This window comes from Elgaria multicarinata, chromosome 3, assembly GCF_023053635.1.
Source record: "Elgaria multicarinata webbii isolate HBS135686 ecotype San Diego chromosome 3, rElgMul1.1.pri, whole genome shotgun sequence".
NCBI lineage: Eukaryota > Metazoa > Chordata > Lepidosauria > Squamata > Anguidae > Elgaria > Elgaria multicarinata.
Genome location: NC_086173.1, coordinates 139,135,252 through 139,157,689, shown reverse-complemented (window position 1 = coordinate 139,157,689; position 22,438 = coordinate 139,135,252). Strand labels below are relative to the sequence as shown.

General features: G+C 40.7%; 1 protein-coding gene across 4 annotated transcripts in view; it reads left to right on the top strand.

Moving 5' to 3' along the window:
- Positions 1 to 21,559, top strand: part of PTPRG (protein tyrosine phosphatase receptor type G) — a 689,896-nt gene extending 668,337 nt beyond the window's left edge. For 3 of the 4 annotated variants that reach the window (XM_063122069.1, XM_063122068.1, XM_063122070.1), the window contains 9 exons: positions 482 to 617; positions 1,293 to 1,439; positions 4,867 to 4,960; positions 6,033 to 6,109; positions 7,840 to 7,968; positions 10,295 to 10,441; positions 12,573 to 12,715; positions 16,199 to 16,334; positions 17,175 to 21,559. In XM_063122069.1, the coding sequence (XP_062978139.1) occupies positions 482 to 617; positions 1,293 to 1,439; positions 4,867 to 4,960; positions 6,033 to 6,109; positions 7,840 to 7,968; positions 10,295 to 10,441; positions 12,573 to 12,715; positions 16,199 to 16,334; positions 17,175 to 17,321 (1,156 nt within the window). In that variant the 3' untranslated portion in view covers positions 17,322 to 21,559. The remainder of the gene's footprint in view (positions 1 to 481; positions 618 to 1,292; positions 1,440 to 4,866; positions 4,961 to 6,032; positions 6,110 to 7,839; positions 7,969 to 10,294; positions 10,442 to 12,572; positions 12,716 to 16,198; positions 16,335 to 17,174) is intronic. The other variant, XM_063122071.1, reaches the window with a different exon arrangement.
- Positions 21,560 to 22,438: the final 879 nt, after the last annotated feature.

Genomic DNA, 22,438 nt, shown 5'->3' with positions numbered 1-22,438 from the left:
TTATGGCAGAGAACTGAGTCTGAGGGACTGTAATTTACTAAGGCCATTCACAGAATCCATGACTGAACCAAAGTTTGTACAGAAATGTTTCTGACCCACATCCAACTTGGACCACTGTACCACAGTGGACATCCCACAGTGGAAATTCCCATGTAGATATGGATGACTTATCAGGAACTACTATGCTTTGTGTACACTGCAGGCACTTCAAAGCTTAGGTGTACAACCATAAATCTACAATTTTATTTCTAATTTAAATGAAAGCTAAAGCTTCTCATGCAGTCAGCCCATGAAACTTTGAGGAAACACAACATTCCAGCAGTTGAGATAAAATTGAAAGCTGATAATCATATATTATAGAAAATCTGGAGAGTGAGAGTTTGTGAATATAAAGAATCTTATGTCAACTTTAGGATTTAAGCATGGTGTGCAATCTTTCATTGGTTCTTAACTAAGCTTTCTCTTGAATCTTTTTTGTCAGTGCTGGTGTTGGCAGGACTGGTACCTACATTGTTATAGACAGTATGCTGCAACAGATAAAAGACAAAAGCACAGTTAACGTCCTGGGTTTCCTGAAACACATCAGGACACAGCGCAACTACCTCGTCCAGACAGAGGTAAAAAAATGGAGACGTATTCATTGTCACGACAGTAAACAATTGTCACCGATTACAACTTGCTACACACAGAAGGATTTGCCAAGTATAATTTGCACTAGAATAACTGTATTGGTTCGCTATTACATTTTTGTAGGTTCAGCTTGGAATTGCATGTAATTATTATTTATCACTTGTGTCGCACTTAAAATAAAATAAATGCTTCACGGAGAATTTTTAAAAGGCAACTTGAGGGCAAAGGCTCACAGTATTAAGTATCGACAAGACACAAGGGGACATTTAATATGTAAAGGTAATGTATAATTTATAATGCACATTGCTTTCATATTGGTGGACGGTAATTGAGAAAAGTTTAATGATGTTCCTTCATCACCGCCACTTTCTTTCGGTAACAGTAAATCAGGGAAATATACTTCGAGAAAGAGAAGATGCAAACTGTGTCAGACAGGAGGGGAAGGAGGATTTCATGCGTAAAGAAAAATGAAAGAAAGCAGAGAAAAGGCAGAAAAAGCAAGCAGAGGGAAACCCAAGAGGGGGAAACTGAAAAGTTGTCTAGGCAATATTTTACATAGTGAAGTTGTTGCAAATATAATGCTTGCCTTTAAAGCGCCTGTGTTCCAGTCACTCACAATGGACTTGCTTTTTGTTCATGCTTTGTTTGCTCTGCCATTCCAGGAGCAGTATGTTTTTATTCATGATGCCTTGTTGGAAGCCATTCTTGGGAAAGAGACTGAAGTTTCTGCCAACCAGCTACACAGCTATGTTAACACCATTCTTATACCTGGAATTGGAGGCAAGACTCGGCTAGAGAAACAGTTCAAAGTAAGCTTCTGTTTTGCTCCTCAGTCCTGCTGCCTTTTTCCAAGGGGAAAAAGGTGATCCAGATCAAAACGCTGGATTAAAACCAGTATTTTATCAGTGGAGAATGGTCTGATAAAAGTGTTCCAATCCCCAGAAACAGAATCCCCGTGACCGTAACACCAGAAAATGCTATTGGCGTTGTGCTAGAGGTAGCTTATGCAAGCTCAACATAATTTATGTTAGCGCTAGTGCTGAATAAGATCTTGCCCTGTGTCCAAATCCAGTGGAATTTTAGAATGTTTTTAGGGAGTTTTAATCATGTATACTATGTTTTTAAACAGTTTTTATGTTTTGTATTCGCTGTTGTTCCCCGCCTTGATCCAAGTGGAGAGAAATATAAGAATTATTATTATTATTATTATTATTATTATTATTATTATTATTATTATTATTATTAAAATATGACCCTGAAAAGCCACACTGTGGGTGGAAGTTGTCCTCATGTATATAGGGGGAGAAACAGGTGCAGGCAGCTTTTAAACTAAATTAAAATAAAATAAAAAGCAGATATTCAGAAAAGAAATATTTCAGCTTTACAGTAAGTTTGGGAGGAAATGGGGGTAGATATGATGACTAATTGTTATTGCATCCCTCCCCTCCACTTTACATTATAATGCAGCCTTCCCCAACCTGGGCGTCTTCCAGTTGTGGACTACAACTCCCATAATCCCACAGCTATCTCTGGGAGTTGTAGTCCAATGCATCTGGAGGGCACCAGGTTGGGGAAAGCTGGTGTAATGTATTACAGTTCATTGCAGATTGAGTTTCTTATCATGTCATTCACATTTATTTTATATAGCCATCATCCCATACACAAGTTCTCTGAGCATGTCTCTCACATACATTTTATTTTGAAAATGTATTTACTACATTTATATAGCCATCCCATAACTAGGGATGTATGAGAAATTTGTTTTAGTTCATTTTTTTTATCAAGATTTACCCAATTTTCACCTTCTGGACCGAACACAGACTCACACGCAATCTATGGTTGAAGTCTATACATTTCCGAACTTGCAAGGTGATTCATGGACCAAAGAAATGTGTTTGGCAACATGTGCACGTTTGAAAAATGTGTACTTTTGAAAAATGGACAGGAATGGGAAAAGAATGCATGTGCATAATTGATGCATGCATTTGGGAAAATATGTTCATGTTCAAAGAAAAAACAAAGATTACAGCCAAGAGAGAATGAAATTTGAAGTGGAATTTCAATGAACTCAAGTTTTGCTTGTATGCACATCCCAAACTGTAACACAAGTTATCTGGATGACTCATGAAAGAAATACAACATCGTAGCAATAAACCTATGGGTTCGATCCAGCTTTTATAATGCCGGTGGAAGCAGGCCCTAAGCAGAGTTTCACCATGAACGCTTCCATTGGGAACCAATATTCAGCCATTCCCCAACCCTCTGCAGCCCCCGGTGCCACTTCCTCCGTTGTTCTATAGGTTTCTCCAACCCTTTAGAGCAGATTTTCAGGAAGCATAGGGGGAAGGTGGATTCAATGAAGATTGCCTCCCCCATACTTCTGCCTGTGGGATTCCCCTGCTGCATCCCTCCGAGGGGCTTTATGCTGGATTCAATCCTAGTAAAACAAAAATACAAATCACAGATAATAAACTAACAGGCCCAAACTGTGAGACGTAATTTAAATATACATGTGAAAATGTAGTACAATTCTTGGTTTGAGGGATGACTGGTACAGTATGCGGTGTCTGATGTGTAATAAAATGGGAATGGTCTTTCTGGATCAGACTAGGGTCTTGTATAGTCCAGCATTCTGTCTCCAGTACTGGCTAGCCATATATGAATCTTGTGTGGTTGGCAATTCAAGTGGGCAGGCAGTATAGCAGAACAGATTTGTCCAAGCACTGGATGCCATCGCAGCTACTCTCTGCATTGTGATGTTTGTTTATTTATTACAACTAGTTCCTTCCTTTCCTCCCAAAATCTCAAGGCTGTAGCCCTGGTTCTCTTTACACCCCCGACCCATCAACAGTAGGCATTTTATCCCCACGTAGGTTAGTCTGAGAAATAGTGACTGGCCAAAGGTCACTCAATGAGTTTCATGGCTGAGAGCAGATTTGAACCTGGTTGTCCCCAGTCTTAGTCTGACACTCTAGAACTGAGCATAATAGAACCTACAGCAGCCTTCCCCAGCCTTGTGCCCTCCAAATGTCTTGGGTGCCATTTCCCATCTTTCCAAGTCAGCATGGCATGGAAACAGAATGGAGGTTATCCTGGCCAGGTAGCCCACAGGGATACCATGGTCGATAGTATCCTTGGCTGCTGAGAAATCCAACAGAATTAACAGGGGTGCACTCTCCCTACATAGCTCCTGGCAAAGTTCTTCCTCCAAGGTGACCAGAGCTGCCTCCATACTAAAACTGAGCCTCAAGTCAGACTGAAATGGATCTAGATAATCTGTATCATCCAAGAGACCCTGGAGTTGTGTTGCAACCGCATGCTTGAGCACCTTTGCCAAGAATGAAGTATTAGGGAGGAAGTTATTCAGTGTAGTAGGTTTGAAAGGACCTTTTCCATAGAAGTCTCACAGCCACCACTTTGAGACTTGTAAGAACTCAAGAAGGCCTTTAACACCTACCCTGTCCACTGCTGTCTGGACTTAAGCAGCCCGGAAGGTCAAGGATTGAGCAGGGATGTGATTAATCTCAGCCCTCCAAGGATCATGACCACATCTGACAACAACTAAATGTTGGAATGTATCTGTCACAGTAGGACAATCCAAAGCTACAAGTCTTGTATCTACATTAATTACGGTGTCTAAGTGGGAACAAATGTGAGTGACATTCTTTGCAAAGTGACTTGCAAACTCATCGCAGCAAGCTCACTTTGCACTATGGAGGTATCACAAAGTTAACTTGGCAAACAAAATAGGCTAGCCCAGAGTAAGTGATCTCAGCTGCAGTATTCAGGTTCACAGTAGCAGTAAGGAGAAAGAAAAATTCCTTAAGCGTAGTCTTGTTTTGATGTTTTATCAAAGAAATAAGAGAGCTTTTTGTTTCCTGAGACTCGCTTCTGACCTACATCTGCCTTTAGGGCTTTGGAAGATATCTTCAGAAGTAGTTAAATCGACATTGTCAAACCAGGTTGGGATGGAATTTCATTTACTCTGGGTGATACAAATGAGGCTTATATGGACTTGAGGGTCCAAGAAGCATTTGAATAAATGCAGTTCTTTATTCAAAAAGTTCCATTCCTCTTGGCATTTTGAATGCTTCTAGCAAATCTAACAATGCAGTTTGGTCTTCCAGGGATTCAAGTTTTTCAGCAGTACAACAATCTTTTTGCGTGCCTGTGTTTTAAAAGAACAACCGACAAAGAATTAATCAATCTTGTTTCTGCTTTATTTAAATCTTTTAGCTGGTTATGCAATGCAATGCAAAATATGTGGAGTGCTTCAGTGCTCAGAAGGACTGCAACAAAGAAAAGAACAGGAACTCATCAGTAGTGCCATGTAAGATCACATCTCTGAGTCTGATTGCTGCGCTGCGTAATTTTTTTCTGCTAAGTTCTGAATTGTGTTTAAATGACAGGATGCAAACCCTGGCTTGGATTGTTACATGTTATTGGGTCAAAGCTTGTTTTAAATATGAATTTGAGTTGTGGGTCTGGATGCTGGATACTAGTTAATGCATCCCAGAACAAAATACAAATCAGAAGTTTCATACTTTGTGAATATTAAAGTGAGAGTTTTATATATTGATGGAGTGATTTGAAAGTCATGTTTCAAGTTCTTTCAGCTAACTGAACAGTACAGCTTTGTCCTTCGGGGAATACTTTTCGGAAATTGTCTTCCCTTAGGCCAGGACGACAGCAGTGCATGTAATATAAAAAAGGCCAACGGTCACTTCTGCTGAGCAAAGCAGCAGAATGCTTTGCATCCACCGGGACGGGGGAGGGGGCATTTGGAGAGCAGCCGCAGCAGCAGCAGCAGGAGAGAGGTGCTTAACCCTTTCCTTGCCTGGCATTTCTCTTAGAACTCTTTCCTGCAGCTGCTCCCCCACCTCTCACCTGAGGGTTTGAGATGGAAGTTCACCCATTGGCATGCAGCATGTGGTTCTGGCTCCAGTTGGCCACCAGCTGTCCCTTGAGCACTTACTGGCCCATAGGTCTTGCGTCACCTAGTGAATTGCTAACGTGCCTCATAGCTACAGTATGCAGGATGTGCCAATCGGTGCACACCTGCACGTTCTGCACTCTAGGCACAAGCTGCATTCCCCATTGCTTTCTGGACCTGATATAATCTCCCCTCTGATGACCCAGTGATCTTCATGGCAGAGAGGAAATATTCTGCTTGCTATTATTTTGTGCTTTGGGCATTCTGGGGTTAGCAGAAAGTATTAAAATTTTATTCCTAAAATTATGTCCTCCTGCAAACAGTTCTTTTTATCCTTTTACCTCCTGTGTTAGCTGAGCATATTTTACTGTGCTGGGTCTGGCCCTGGGAGACATGGGAATTGTGTAATGATATTGTGCTGTGACTGTGAGCTCTGTTTGATATTGGCTTTTTTGTTTTGATACTGCAGCTGAGCGAGCGAGGGTGGGACTGGCGCCGTTACCTGGAATGAAGGGAACTGATTACATTAATGCCTCTTATATCATGGTAAGAAAAGGAAAAAAATCAGCATTTCATTGTAAGTAAATCAATGGAAAATAACCGGATATAGAATCATTCCCTCTATAGATGATTGAAGAGAGTTCCATCTTGCGTTCCACTGAAGTGATTCTTCCCTTTTGTGTCAGAGAATAGGCATTGTGTGAGGGACTCCTGAGCATCTGGGAGTGCTGCTTAGAATTATGAGGATTTCCATTTTTATAACTTAAAAATTAAGGACACAACCCATCTCCTCCTGCATGCACAGCTTCACAGGATGAGATTACCATAGAGCTCAGTGAGGTTTTCTAACTCTCATTCCCCTGCCAGTTCTTGGCCAGGCAGATGGTCTCTGCAGCATGCCAGCCATGGCATGGAATGAGAGGACGCCATCATATCTCCCATTCCAGATAATAACAGGTATGTTGCGGCACATGTACATCTAGCCATGGGGCTGAGTACTTAAAGGGCTCATTCAGCCCCATGGGGAGCTTGTCCTGTGTGCACAGCACTGAGAGTTGTCTGGGCAGGAGAAATGGATTGTGCCGGTATCATACTGCCTGTATACAAATCTATGGTGTGACCACACTTAGAGTACTGTGTACAGTTCTGGTCACCACACCTAAAAAAGATATTGTAGAGCTGGAAAAAGTGTGGACAGGGGCAACTAAAAAGATCAAGGGGCTGGAGCAACTCCAATACGAAGGAAGGTTCTCAATAGCTGGGATTGTTTCGTTTGGAAAGCAGGAGCATAAGGGGAGACATGATAGAGGTGTACAAAATTATGCATAGTGTGGAGAATGTGGATAGGGAGGCATTTTCCGCCCTGTCCCATAATACCAGAACCCAGGGTCATCCCATGAAGCTGATTAGTGGGCAATTTAGGACAGATAAAAGGACGTACTTCTTCACACAGCGCATAATTGAACTATGGAATTCACTACCACAAGATGTATTGATGGCCACCAATTTGGATGGCTTTAAAAGGGGGTTGGATAAATTCCTGGAGGAGAAAGCTATCAATGGCTACTAATCCTGATGGCTATGTGCTACCTCCAGTAGCAGGGGCTGTAAGCCTATGAACACCAGTTGCTGGGGAACATGGGTGGGAGGGTGCTGTTGCACCCATGCCCTGCTTGTGGTTCCCTGGTCGACAGCTGGTTGGCCACGGTGTGAACAGAATGCTGGACTAGATGGACCCTTGATCCGATCCAGCAGGGCTCTTCTTATGCTCTTATGCCCTACATTTCAAAACCTCCTTTTGACTGGTGACAGGTTTTTCATGATTGCACGTTGAGTGTTATTTGCAATTCCATCCTACTGGAGAAGCCTTTATACAACATCCTAAGTGCCACTTGTTGCACCAGAAACTAAATGAATGGCATCAGAGAAGGAATGTAAGCTATCCAATAGCTGTGCCTTGGGGTCCATTATTTTTAATTAGCATAAACCAATATTAGCTGCAGCTCATCATATTTGTTTCCAGTCTGGCCCTCCACGCTCAGCAGGTTGCCATTCCTAGAGCAAACCATTCAGTTAAGTGGTACATGTTTATTGAGTTTATTTTTCCTTTACACGTTCTCCAGTATTGTTGTTACGATAAATGAAAACAGCAGGGAGCTTTAAAAAATTTAGCAATCTAATAAACTGGTTTTGTCTGTTCTCATCCATGATGCTTAATGTTGCCAAACTATTCCATACCCCTGAGTAACTGCTGCATTTGATTTCTGCTTTACAAGGGCTACTACCGGAGCAACGAGTTCATCATCACGCAGCATCCCCTGCCACACACAACTAAAGATTTCTGGAGAATGATCTGGGATCACAATGCACAGATCATTGTCATGCTTCCAGATAACCAGAGCTTAGTAAGTTACTTAATTCCACAAACTGTATATTAATGATGTAGCACAGCAGGGAGTAAAAACTGGGTCACTTAGCTACATATTCTGGCTGTGTTTCAATGGAAAGCGTAGCTGATGTCTCCGTTAACAGCTCCATAATCCACAATATCTGAAGAAGCCTGGGGGGAGAAGGGAGGAAAGACTGCAGGAGGGAGGGACATGGCTAAATCTTCCACTGCAAAAATGCCCAAGTTCTATCCACTCTACTGTGAAGGCAAAGTCACCCACTGAACTTTTTCTAAGGGAAAGAAAAATATCTTTACTGCTTTCGCACCACTCACCCCAGAAGGCTATCATCCTCCCGTCATGACCTTTCAAATATCATTGAGAGATTAAATCTGCCTGCCCTTATCTTCCTGAACAACAAATATGTAAATTTATTTATTTATTTATTTATTCATTCATTCATTCATTCAGTTTATGAGTCGCACTATAGCTGAAGCTCTCAAGATGTCACACATAATAAAAGGGAATACAATAAAACCAATAATTTTGTGTTTACTGTTGCAGTACTTTCCTATAAACAGGGATTGGACAAAAGAGCTTGATGTTATTTTCATTAAATATGAAAATATTTAATGCAATATTGCATTAAATATTGCAAATGCCTATTCACTTCATCAGTTCTTATCCGAACATTATCGGAATTGTTTTGTGGAAAGGCAGATATATATAGTCAGTCATTTGGCATTTTCCAGTTCCTTCCCCACTCCGCAGGCCCAGTGAGGAGTGAAGCAGCACAGATAATCTGTGTACCTTCAAAAGATTATTTATTTATTTATTTATTTATTTACAAAATTTGTATATCACTCTATATCTGAAACAGATTTTGGAGCAGTGAACATAAGACGTAAAACACTAAAAGATACAACAGTGAAACACCATTAAAGTTATACTTTTTAAAACAAAACAAATCAGACTGCCAATAAAAACCATGGCTGTCAGTTAAGGAATGTTTCCTGGAATAGAGCCGGAAACAACACAGCGTTGGCGCCTGCCTGACCTCCAGGAGCAGGGAGTTCCAAAGAAAGGGGGGCACCACTCTGAAGGCCTTTCTCCTGGTACTCCAATTGGGTATTAGATCCATGTGGTTCATGGGTCTAGTTGGCACAAGTATAGAAAATGGGGTATTCTTCCCACTGCTCTGGGGATAATTCTCCTGGAAGTATGTCTTCACACAATGCATAAGTGATTTGCTACCACATGACGCCCACCAACTTTGTATGGCTTTAAAAAAACATAGGCTATCAATGGCTACTAGTCACGATGGCTACATTTTGCATCCAAGATCAAAGAGGGGATACCTCTCATCAGTTACTGGGGAACTAATGCACTCATCTCCTGACTGTGGGTGTCCCATAGACATCTGATTGACCACTATGGAAACATAATACTGGACTAGATAGAGAGGTGGTCTGATCCAAAACAGATCTTATTTTCTTACATTCTTATGGGCTTCTCTTCTATGGACTCAAGGGTAGCTTGTGAGAGCAAGAGATAACTCCTGTTTCCCTCTGCTCCATGGCTCTTTCTCTGTCCCAGTTGTTTTTCTAAGGAGTTCACAGCTTCACACTGAGTTCAGGGTCAAGTCTAACCTGGATGCTGGCAGTTGTAACCTCAGCCGGTTTGTGCTGCCCTTAGCAAGTTTCCTTAGTGGTCTGCTTTTCCAAAACATAATCAGGTCCTCTGGATCACAGCCAGTAAGAATATATTATTTTTAAATGATTTTGATTTAACAATTAAATATAAGCAATATATTGAAGGACACTTATTTTTAGTTTTTCAGAATTCTTTGGGATCTTTCAATAGTTTAAAAAATCATCTCTTCAGTACAACTTTATTGTTTTAAAAAATGGAAGATCTCTCTAAGTCTGGAAGTCATTATTGCAGATGGGAACCTTGTGTCTTTAAATTAAGGCTGAAGGGGCTATATAGATAGAAAAGAAATAAAACAACCAATTAATATCAAATACCATTGTCGTTTTAAGCAGGTGCCTGCCTTAAGGCAGAAGACGAAAAATACATTATAATGTTATTGTATTTCTGGGGAATGTGTACCCATTTAAAATTTAAAATATACATTTCCCTATGAAGCCAATTAAATATCAGACTTGCTGTGTTCGAGAGCTCAGAGTAGCCCCACTATTGTTTTTGTTAGAAACATTTTGTAAAAAGGCAGCTTGTGATCCTACCTAGAAAAGCAAGTTTTGATCCGTTGAAGTTCGCCCATGTGAAAGGTAAAGAAACATATGCAAAACATACGTCTTCTGTTTGGTTCACTTGTCTTCAGGCAGAAGATGAATTTGTGTACTGGCCAAGTCGGGAAGAATCCATGAACTGCGAGGCGTTTACTGTGACCCTTATCAGCAAAGACAGGCTGTGCCTCTCTAATGAGGAGCAGATTATCATCCATGACTTTATCCTTGAGGCTACCCAGGTATATACAACATCCTCCAGAGGTGAATCTGGAATGTGCTTGACATTCAAAGTGCTGCTGATGTCGGTTAACACTTGAAGTGAATGATTTTAAGTGGGTTTGGCTTAATGTCTCACTGTTTGGTCATGGTGGACTAGTTATCAGTTACATCCCTGCTTCCCGGAGGTTATCGGTCTCATTTTCAGCATGCCATTTCCATAGAAGGCCCCGTAACATTTCAGTTTTCATCTGATCCCAAAGTGAAACTGCTTCTTGAGCAGGAGTCACACGAAGGGATTGATATCTTTTTTCTTTTCTTTTTTAAAGAGCTTACTAACGCTGTGGTCCCTGGGAGGGCATTCCAGGGGCCATAGGAACTGTTGAACCTCTTCCTCTGAGGATGGAGAGTGAGGGCTGCCTTCCAAAAATCCAACCTCAGAACCCTGCTTCTGAGCACCTCAGAGGCTGGTTCTTCTTCATCAGACTTCTGGAGGGTGGGGGGACACATGCTGCGAGAGCTGGTGTAGATTAATTCCTTCCCATTGAAACTAGTGGGGGGGAATTAAAGAAAGAAAGAAGGAAAGAAGCCGGGAAGGGAGAAATCCAGCAAAAATGCTGCTCCTCCCCACTTTCCACCCTGATGATGAGAACCCAGCAGTGTTTTGGATTGTTCACAGATTCCAGTGTTGGAGTTCCTCCCCAACCAACCCACCTTCACAGGTAGGATTGATCTGTAAGGTTTAGATCCAATCTCACATGAGCAGAAGTCTGATCACCCAATGGGATTTCCCTGTCCTTTCCTACCTTTTACAGTCCCCCATTCACCTCCAGAACAGATTTGGGGTGTGTGTAGGGGGGTGTAGATGGGCTGCAGGGGGAAGGAAAATCCATCATGCCAGCAGTTTCCCTTCTGCTGATGAAACACCATTGGATCCAGCCTTAAGTTTCAAAGCCCAGTTTTTTCTGTTTAGAGTGCATGCTTGCTAGCTGTTCTCTGGATATGTCTCAAGTCAGTTGAGGGATTACAGGAGACAGAGCAGAACAAAAGAAAAGAAAAGAAAAGAAAAGAAATGGAAAATGGCAGTGGTGGGGACAACCTAAGCTCTTAGACAGAAAAGATTTATCAGACTGCTCTATATTTTGTAGCAGAGAAGCAGACAGTATTGCAAACTTCAGAGTTCACTGTATACATGGATCTTTGGACAGCTGGTGGAAAGATGACCTTACCTTTGAGATAGAGATGGATGGATGAATGGCACTTTTGTTACTGTTTCTTTACATTTGGTTTCAATTCCAGCGTAGTCCACTCCTCGCATCTCCATCATCCAGGAACCTGAATCCAGCATAGTCCCTTCAAGATTGTGCTAGCTCGTTCATGTAGGGTTTGCCTCCTATGCTCCTTGCCACAGTGCAATAGATTAACAGTATATTATCTACGTCTGCATAAGCAATCAGTATGTGGTGGTGTCTAACCAAACCTAACTGGCTAGATATGCTTCGACCCAACAAATAGTGTGTTTGATGAAATTGACTACCCACATGTTAAATGTATCCACAGGAAAATTTCTCCCACATTTTAGGAACTGCTCTGGTCAGTAAGAGCAACTGGTAGAAATCAGTGGGGGAGATATGAACAGCATCTGGAGTAGATTCACTTCAGTTGATCAGTGGGGTGGGCACACGGGAAGCGCTGCAACACTACCATTGCCTTTTTATCGATATCAGAGAAGATAAAGAACCATCACCGCCAGCAGCACACTTTCTTTAGGCTACAGGGAGGTGGTGCATTCTTTATCTTCCCATTATATCATCATGAATGAAGACATTCCTGTTTGCCTGGAGGAATACATTACTCGTGCTTCCCACACGATATCTTCATTCTGTATTCGCAGCCCACCCACCCACTCGTTGGCAACAAGTTTTATGGTCTACAGATACAATGGTCCCCTTAAAACGCAAATAAGATGATTACATACCCATATGGAGAAAGGAAGTTCCTATATGTGTGGGTGGAAGGACAAGATACGTCCCATCTGTAACAATCTGAGGATTGGTCAACCATTTTTTAATTACTGCGTTGAAATTTAGGAGTGCTTTTTAAGCATAAAAGTGGAATTTAAATGGTTTATAATTAGGTTGGTTTTCATTTCAGGATGACTACGTTTTGGAAGTACGCCATTTTCAATGTCCCAAATGGCCAAATCCAGATGCTCCAATCAGCAGTACCTTTGAGCTTATCAATGTAATTAAGGAAGAGGCCTTAACAAGAGATGGCCCCACTATTGTTCATGATGAGTATGTATAGCCACCTAATCACATTTATGAATAGATTGGATGAGAATCAACATGGGAGCTTATTTGGACTTCCATCTAGGAGATAGAAGGTGTTACTAATGCAGGGATGTTATTATTGTTGTTAAGTTTCACAAGCATTTATTTTCATATACAGTAGTCAGTATACAGTCACTGAAACACCTGTGAGTGGAGAAGAATAACTAGAGATAATCTAAGGCCTACATCATATGTTACTGGCAATGACTTGGCTGCCATAGTCTCATGGTTGTTACCATGTCTCTCCAGGAAGATATGCAACTTATGAGCATGCAACCAAAGGTGATCACATGGCTAGGCTGACCATATGAAAAGGAGGACAGGGCTCCTGTATCTTTAACAGTTGTATTGAAAAAGGAACTTCAGCAGGTGTCATTTGTATATAAGGAGAACCTGGTGAAATTCCCTCTTCATCACAACAGTTAAAGCTGCAGAAGCTATATTAGAGTGACTTATACTAGAGAGGGCATGGCACCTGCAGCTTTAACTGTTGTGATGAAGAGGAAATTTCACCAGGTTCTCCATATATACAAATGACACCTGCTGAAATTCCTTTTTTCAATACAACTGTTAAAGATACAGGAGCCCTGTCCTCCTTTTCATATGGTCACCTTACACACGGCTCTGTGGTCTACCCAAATATTTGTGTGGAAGTTTCATACAGTATGGGATGGTTACAACAATAACAGTGCTGGAAGTATATGAAATTGATGTCTATTCTATATTGGATCAACACAGAAGTGATCCCAGGTTAACTACCTCATCATGATTATTTGAAAAAGCCCTGAATTGCACACTGGGATTTCAGTCCTGAGATGAAGGAAATTAAGAGTTAAAGTTCTTTGGATTACTGTTTGTTTTGTTTTTGCAACGTCGAAGTGAACATTTCCATAGCCAGTCAACAAAGATCTTTTGTTGCAGAGCTGATATAGCACCTGCTTTTGCATATATTGTGATTTTCAGGGATTTTACTCTCCCTCGTTCCACCAGGGAAGCTTTGATTCCTCCCTGTACCCTTTCCTTATTTTTTTAACTAGGATCTTAGATGTGAATATATGGTGCTCCCTTGTAATGAATCAAACCCTTTGGTTCCTCTAGCCCAATACGTTCACATTCCACATCCATTCCTTTTGAATACAGTTGATAATCATGTCCGTACTACCAGAAAGCTGGCTTATGTGGAAGTGAAATGAATGCCAACGAAGTGAGGGTTTCCATTTGCCCTTTCTCCTGCTGTTTCCCAAACATGCCTGCTTGCATTGCTGGAGACAGCTGAGACTACCAGGCTGTATTTTTCCTAATTGATGCCTGAGAAACCAGGAGCAGTGAAGCCAAGTCATAATATAAAATTTTCTATCTGGAGTACAGCAATAATGCTGGTTGCTTGGAGACCCTAAGGGCACGATATCCTCTGGGACAGAATGAAGAAAGTGTTGACAAGGGGCTTGGAAAAGGAGGAGGGGAGGCATTCTCTGAAACCTGCCTGCTGTCTGGGATTGCTTGCTTGTGCCTAAGTGTGACTTAGAATAGAGAGTGAAGGACATTAGGCTTTACTGCGTGATTCCTTTCAAAAGCAGTTTATGACATGGCATGAGGCGGTGCTGTTTAAAAGGGAAAAATCTCACTGGGCATGCCCAAGATGTAAGGTGCACCTTTGAATTCTAGCCATTAATTGGATCGTAGCCATTAATTAGAGCTCAGCTAAATGTTCGTGAGTTTTTATTTGATTTTGATGTTAAAGTGTGCGTGTTTAATGAGGGAAAACCTTTCACTGAACGGGTAAGCAAATTGCACAAAAAGTTTGAATTTTTTTCCCTGTATCTTAAGTTCCTTTCCCAAACAAGAACAAAATGTGTGCAAGAAGTGAATGTTAAAGAAACAGTCAATCAGTAAACCAGGCCGTCTCAAGGCAGCAACCAACTAGTGGAAGTGTGCATTTCCAGTGACATTTATTTATTTAGATGCCCTCCACTGGAACCAGGGGCTAATTTATCTGTGACATTACTACAATGCATAGATGAGTCTGCCCTGTACTCCTCCTAAAAAGGGCAATTAAGGACTCTACAGACTTGCTAAAGCACAATATAAAACACAGGTGCTTTTGTCAGCTCACATTAAGTCATGGCTAGTTTTATTGCTCACCTAGTTTGTGGCTGTTTTTGCTGCCCTTGCAGTATTCAAAATTGCTTTAAAAAATTAAGAGAGTTATTGATTTGGGTATTTCATGAGATACTATAAAAAAATCAAACCTCTGTTTCTAACAGTGCTGAGTCATGTCTTCTGTAAATTGCTTTTCGTATTATTTGTTTATTTTTATGCCTTAATACATAATATATGTTCCATTTTTAACTGCATTCTGAGGATATGTAGCTGAAAATGAAAAATTTCCTTCTATGTACCTGACCTCATAATCACCTACTTTATTAATATAAAAGCAAGCTTCCCAAATGCAGGTGCAACTGCCTGGCAGGGAATATAGGGTGAGATTTAAAGAAAACCAAAGCTGACACAGTAGCCTGGTTCACACATTACGTGGTATAGATTGTTGAATTCTGGATTGTTGTGATGTATGAATATAGTCGTCCTGACAAACCGTGATTTGTTAACCATGAACAACCCAGAAACAGAACTCACAGTTTGTTGTTGGGTTTTGAACTATGGGTTCAAACTATGGGCTATGTGCAAATCAGATCTTTGGGTTGTTCTGCCGGGCTACAAAGGTGGCAGGCAAGAGGTATGTGTGTGTGTGGGGAGGGGAAGCCAGCTGCTCTGCATGCCAGTACTGCAATGCCTCAAAGGCATTTGGGATACAGAGAGGGAGCAGGTGAAGGAGGAAGGAAACAAGCTGCACAGGGGCTGAGAGAACAAACTATGGTTTGTTGGATCATCTGCTGTACAAACCTTGGGTGGGACAACAAACCATGGTTTAAATAAATTGTGGGTTAGTGTTATGTATGAACCAGGCCAGAGACATCAAAGGTGAGCTGGGTGGTGTAGATATGACCCAGCTTTGCCCACCTGGTTATTTGGTGCAGCACCAACCCAGGCTAGAGGGCTGGGGTGGTGGTGAATCACCATGATCCATAAAAGTTCATTCCTTCTCCCCTGGAAACCCCTCCATCCTGGGATAGGCTGTGAGGGCCTGTACCTTGTGCTGGGCCAAAGAGACAGATTGGAGATACTATTGGTGTACCTCCCACCCTGCTACCCAATGGATTGATTCCCTGACCGAAGTGGCTGAGGTGGTCTCAGATGTGGTGCTGGAAAACCCTAGGACTCTTAGCTTTTGCTAACTTTTTTAATTTATTGTTTAGTTATCTTTGGCTATCAGGCAGTATAAAAACGTAATGAATAAATAAATAAAATGTTCTTTACTGCTTAACAGGAGTACTGCTTAACATGGTTCACCTGTGAGTGTCTCAATACAACTGTTATCTGGCTTTGCAGGTATGGAGCAGTCGCAGCTGGAACATTATGTGCCCTTACCACTTTGTCCCAGCAGCTGGAGAATGAAAATGCTGTTGATGTTTTCCAGGTGGCAAAGATGATCAATCTGATGAGGCCTGGAGTATTTACAGACATTGTAAGTCTTGAAATGGGAGCAAGTTCTTTATTACAAGGTAGAAAACAACCAATTAAAATCTATACATGTTTTGCGTTACGATCCCAATCCCCTATGCACACAGGTTCAGACTACCCTCACTTTCTCTGCCTATACTTGTGGAATCTCCACTACTTCTGTTGCCAGTTCACATGCACCAAGTAAGAGCACAGTACAGCATGATTTTAGAGCTTCGTCTCCATACATCTAGGATATAAATTCCCTCTGCTTCCCAGATTCAGTAAATACAGTACTGAGACAGTACTGCCATTCAGCTACTTTCTTACTTGCCTACATGCCTGCAGGCTTAGCAATAAGCAATTGCTGTAGTCCAACAGCATCACAAGATCTTACATGCACTACGCACTAGGTTTTTAGACTAGAACAGATCTGAACGAAAGTACATACAATATTAAAATGTCATGAGAGTAAAAACAACATTTTATAGACGATCTAGTTTAAGAAAAAGCCTTGAAAGACGAGAGCCTATTGTAGTAACTCTGGAGGGTTCCAGACAAAATAGAAAACTGACCAAGTTGTTTGAAGTGACAAACCGTTTGGGACTATCTGAATATGGGAGAGCTACAAGATTAAGGGTGCAATCCTGTGCATGTTCAAAGAGAAAGGTTCTACAAGTTCTGGCTGGCTGTGGAATGCTGGGAGTTGTAGGGGGGAAATATCTGTCTAAACATGGATAAGACTGCACACCAAAAGTGTTCAGTTGGGACTTAACAATACTGATCCACCCTAAAGAATGCATATTGAACATTCTACTTTCTTAAATGTTAGGTAGTCTTAATCTTTCCGGTCTTTCCATTCCAGGAGCAGTACCAGTTTCTTTACAAAGCAATGCTAAGCCTGGTCAGCACTAAGGAAAATGGAAATGGCCCCATGGCACTGGACAAAAATGGTGCTGTTATGGCCAACGACGAATCAGATCCTGCAGAAAGCATGGAGTCTCTTGTCTAATTGGAAAATTGAAAAGGCACTTAATTTGTGGAATTTCTGAAGACTGAGCGAACTTTTTTGAGGCCTTTTTTGCCAGACTCTAGGTTATACAATAACCCAATTACTTTTTTACACTGATAAAAAGTTTTGATATTTATTTTTGCCATTTTATGTCTTAATGGTATCCTACTGAGCATTTGCACCTCTGTTTATTTCACACAGTGAAACGCAATTTTATCTAGTTTGCACTATACGAACAGTGTTAACTGCCTATAAAGTTGTAATACAAAAGCAAGCAAGCAAACCCTGATGACATTCCATGACAACAAACATGCTACTTATTAGTTGAAATGCCGTGAAGTTTTGTTAATTACTATGAGCCTTGACTCTAAAGTCTTGAACGCTAGACCAGAAGGATTCTTTTTGATTTACAAGAACAATGCTGTACCCTTGACATACTCCAATATTTATTGTTTAATTTTCATATAACTTCAGTAATTGTTATAGGTCTTCTGTATTCCAGTAACATGGATGAGTGTTCTTCTTTTCTTTTCTTTTTGACAAAGTGGTGGGGTGATCACTAGCTAGACTGAAGTACAGTAGCTTCCAGAGGTTGAGTAGTTGCTCTGCGTTGTCTTGGATTCCTCTTCTTGGTTACACAGAGGCCTGTGTGAATTACTTTCTATGGAACATATAAAAGTACATTCCCAAAACAGAGAGCAACTCAAATATGGGATTCAGTCTCAAACTTTGTCTTCACAACTTCACTGATTCTCCAGTTGTTCTCAATAACACTTTTATTTCAATATGGGAGAATATTTTGATCATAGACAGTGTAATAATTAACAGTACAACATCATTGTACATCAGGCCATTTTATTCCCAAAGCATTTAGGTAGCAATATTCCCAGTTATTACACTATTCACCATTTTACATTATATTTCCTTAATTCTTCTGGAACAGAACCTCTGTCTTAACAGTATGTTACATGATGGAGAAAGAAATTTCTTAATTTCATAGCTGTTAGATGCAGTTTTTACAGGTGTGTACTTTTCTTACTTTAGTGCTAAACCGTACTGATCCATATTACTGGTGAAGTGATCTAATAAAAAAAAACTACCTATAAGATTACACTCTTCCTCTTTTTTTTTTTAACCAAATTAATTATTTAGTAGACACCTCTTGTTTTCATAGATTCATTCCCATATACTATACATTGTATTATACTGTCCTATAGTGCAATCCTATACATATCTACTCAAAGTAAGACCTACTGAGCCTTACTCCCAGTTATGTGCATATAGGATTGCAGTTCTTAATCTCTTTCAAACCCAGGAAAACCCATTTCCATTCATTCGCTTCACGCTTTAAGTTTTTGCTTCAAATGACTTAAAATTGCTATGTTTTCCAAACCACATTCTGTGCAGCTCAGTTAGGTGTGGATGGTCCCCCTGCACTACTTTTTTTTTTTTTGCACTGTAAGAATGGGAAACACATTAAGTTCTGATGTGGTACTTGGTTACATTGCCAAATTCAGCCGCAGACACTGTAAATAAGCAGTGAACGCCCACAAGAGAAAGATAACAGAGTAGCTCTTTGCTCCTATCAGCACTATTTTAATGGCTAAGGGTGCAATGCTATACACGTTTAGACAGAAAGAAAAGTCTTGAAAAAGACTGGTTGGGGAATGCTTGGGAATTGTAGGGCTTTTTAATGTCTAAACATGCATAAGATTGTGCCCTAAAATGCATCACTGTCACACTATGGCTGCCCAAGTTAGTCCAGTATAAGTGGCTTGTGCTTGGAGTGTCTCCCTGAATAGGTTTGTTTAAAAACGACCCCCTTCTTCTCTGAATTCACTGTACCAAGTCTCCAATCCAGCTTAGTGAAGAGAACATGCCTACCCATAAAAAATATTTAGGTACGGGATAGTTGGCCTTAGAGACCCAAGTTGGGGCTTCCCCTGCCTAAAGTTTCTACCGCTTATATCTGCACTAGGTGTCAATGGTGGACATGTCTGGGCTTACCTGTAAGGGAATACAGGATACAAAAATAAATATTCCCTGCCCATAGAAAATTAGAGGTCAGGCAGAAGGATTCTAGACTAGCTTTCTTCTTGACCTCCCATTCTGCAGGTGCAGGGCAACAGGGCATTTATTTTCCCCATCATATGAGCCCCAACCCTACAATGGTACATCCCAAACACATCTTTACTAACTTAAGAGAGACCTCCATATCTCCTCCCTGGAGTTAAGCCCACCCTGAATAGCTCCTCTTAAAACAACCAAACCACCACTGAAAATGCCAACATTTGGTAAGGACTGAAAGGCACCATCATTTATGAAACTATTTGCATTAAACTGTCCTAGCCACTGCTACAAAAATGTTCTATAATATTACCTGAGTTGCTATAAAATATTTGGTATTCTTGTCACTGCAATGTACAGCCAGGTTTAAACTGCAATGTTGACACCTGCAGGGCAAGGGCCGCCTCTTCCTTTAGAAAGTGAGTTCAGTTATTCTCTCTGCAAATGTACGACATAATAAATTAGGGCATTAAATATTTATTCAAATTAAAAAATGTACACACATTTAGGGAAAGCTGAAATAAACGGCCATCCCTCCATTTACAAAAAGAAGGCGCTCTGCCATCTTACACCTGTTGAATTTATCTCCTTTTTGTTTTTATGGATTTCTTCATATGAACAAACCTGGATTGCACCAGAAAGCCACACATTTGAAACACTTTGCCACTAAACTTCAAGTAATCTGGGTGACCTTAATCAGAAGAATTTGAAGTTGTTGCTATTGACACAGGAGCTGACGCATGTATATTTATCTCCTGTACCCTCCGCCATCAAATTCAAATACTGTATTTTCTTAAACAAATGCCTATTTCTTATAATACGTATAATAATGCCCTCCTAAAAGGGTGTGAAAAGTCTCGACATAGCAGGGAAATTGTCCAGCAAAGTGACAGCTGCTCTGAAATGTATCCACTGAGCTGTTGCTTGTAATTGTTTGTAATCACACAATTAAGTGCCTCTCTCACATTGCTGCCCATTTTGCATTTGCTGTTCAAATTATTAATGTGGCATTAAAGAAAATATGGTCCTAAACCACAGGCAGATCCTGCTTCATTTTTGGCAATTCCATTGAGAAGGAGCTTCCTCTGATAAATGAGGGAAATGGGGCTACCCCCATTTGCACTGAGCTTCATGTGCATAACAGAATCATGGACATGCTCTAGCTGCTGGATGAAGGCTCCAGTGTTCCCAGTAAATAGGGTGTGTTAATTGAAGATCACCAGTGAGGAGTTTAATTAGTTCATTGCATTAAGACTGATTTTCCAGAAGCTGCACTTCACCATAGAACCCCATTTCAAGTCATGCCATCTGTACTGCTTCTGCTATGACTGAGAGGCACGGCTTGCATTGGCATCAAGAACTGCAGGACTCCCATTGCTGGCAATGGGCACTGCTTCAGGAAATTGCAACTTTTGAGCTGGAGAGTAATTTCGCTCATTTCACATCCAAGAAATGGCAAGAAATGACTGGCCCGAGAAGTCAAAGAGGTGTTTAGTGGGGTTTGTGCGCGTGCGTGTTGTATGTGTGTTTTCATGTTTCGTTGAATTTGTTGGTAACTTTTCATTTCGGATTTTGTGGAGGGCATACCACAGAGGAAAATGAATGTGTCTGTGACAAGACTGCCTGGTTAAGCTGAAGCTTGTTCCTTAAAATTTGTACCAAGTTGTGCAAGTAGTATGTGTTTGGGTGTGGATTTTAAGTGAAAATTAGACATTAGATTTCTGGCAAAGCCAATGTCAAATGAATTGGAGTTTCCATTTTTTTCTTTAGTATTTACATAGGACTTAGTCCATAGGTATCTAAGTTCATTTAACATTCAATAACCTTAGTTTTAATTAGTTCACATGGGAATCAGGCTATATCTTAATATTGCATTCAGCAGGTAAATAAACTACCAAAGATGCTTTTCAGGCGAAGGGTCAACATCAAGACGAGCTTCATAGTATGAATTCACTGTGACATGAAAAGCTGCAGTTCTCAGCTTGTTCTGAAGCAATCCTATTAAAGAAGGGGTGGCCCACTTGTGCCCCTCCAGATGTTTTACCTACAATTCCCATGATCCCTCGCCATTAGCTATGCTGACTCAGGCTAATGGGAACTGTGGGCTAACATGTCAGGAGGGGCTCAGGATCTACACTACTGCTTTAAAACAGCTTATAACAGTAGTGACAACTGTTAGCGCTCAGGACACACTCCCTATACAGTTTTCAAACTGTCTTCAAAGTGTCAGATCTTGCTTGCTGTAGCTCTGGCCGAAGTCAGGGCCAAACTAGATGTGTTAGCAGTTGTATGTATTCAATCAGCATGCACATTTTTTGTAAATGCAAATATTAGCAGAGGGGAAGCCTGAACAGTCTGGGGGATCATGTGGGGTTCCACTTTTTCTCCCTGCCCTGGATCACAACAGAAAACACAGTTGCAGTTTTGAAGAAGCATTTTTTTCAGGACCACAGCAGTGCGAAAAAGAGAAACTCCCACTTCCTCCTCCCCAGTTTTGAAGCTGCTCACTCTTCTTCTCAGTTGGTATTTACATAACAAAAAGTATTTCACCACAATTGTCTGTAATTGAAACTGAAATCAGTGGAACAACTTAATCAAGATCTACTCAAGTCTCTTTAATTTCAATTGAATTTCATCACAATTAACTTCCCCTGAATGGGGCCTTATGGTTGCTCCAAGGTAAACTGCTTAAACATGATTCTCTTATTATTTATTTTTTACATTTCAAGTCCGCCTATTGCCACAGGTGCAGTAGATATTCCACCTGTTTATCTAAGGAATAATGTAGCACTGCTTATCAGCAGAAGCTCTGAATTTATATGAACAGATTAGTGGCCTCAGATTTTAATGAGATACTGTCACTTGTACATCCTGTTAGACTATATACTTCATATAGGGAAAATGAAATCCTTATGATGATACCTGAATTTTTATTAATTTGAAAACATATGTCCTTTCCAATATTAGATGTTTTCAAAGAACTGAACATTGAGCCTGTAATCCTAAACACACTTACCCGGAAATAAGTCCCATTTAACTCAGTGAGACTT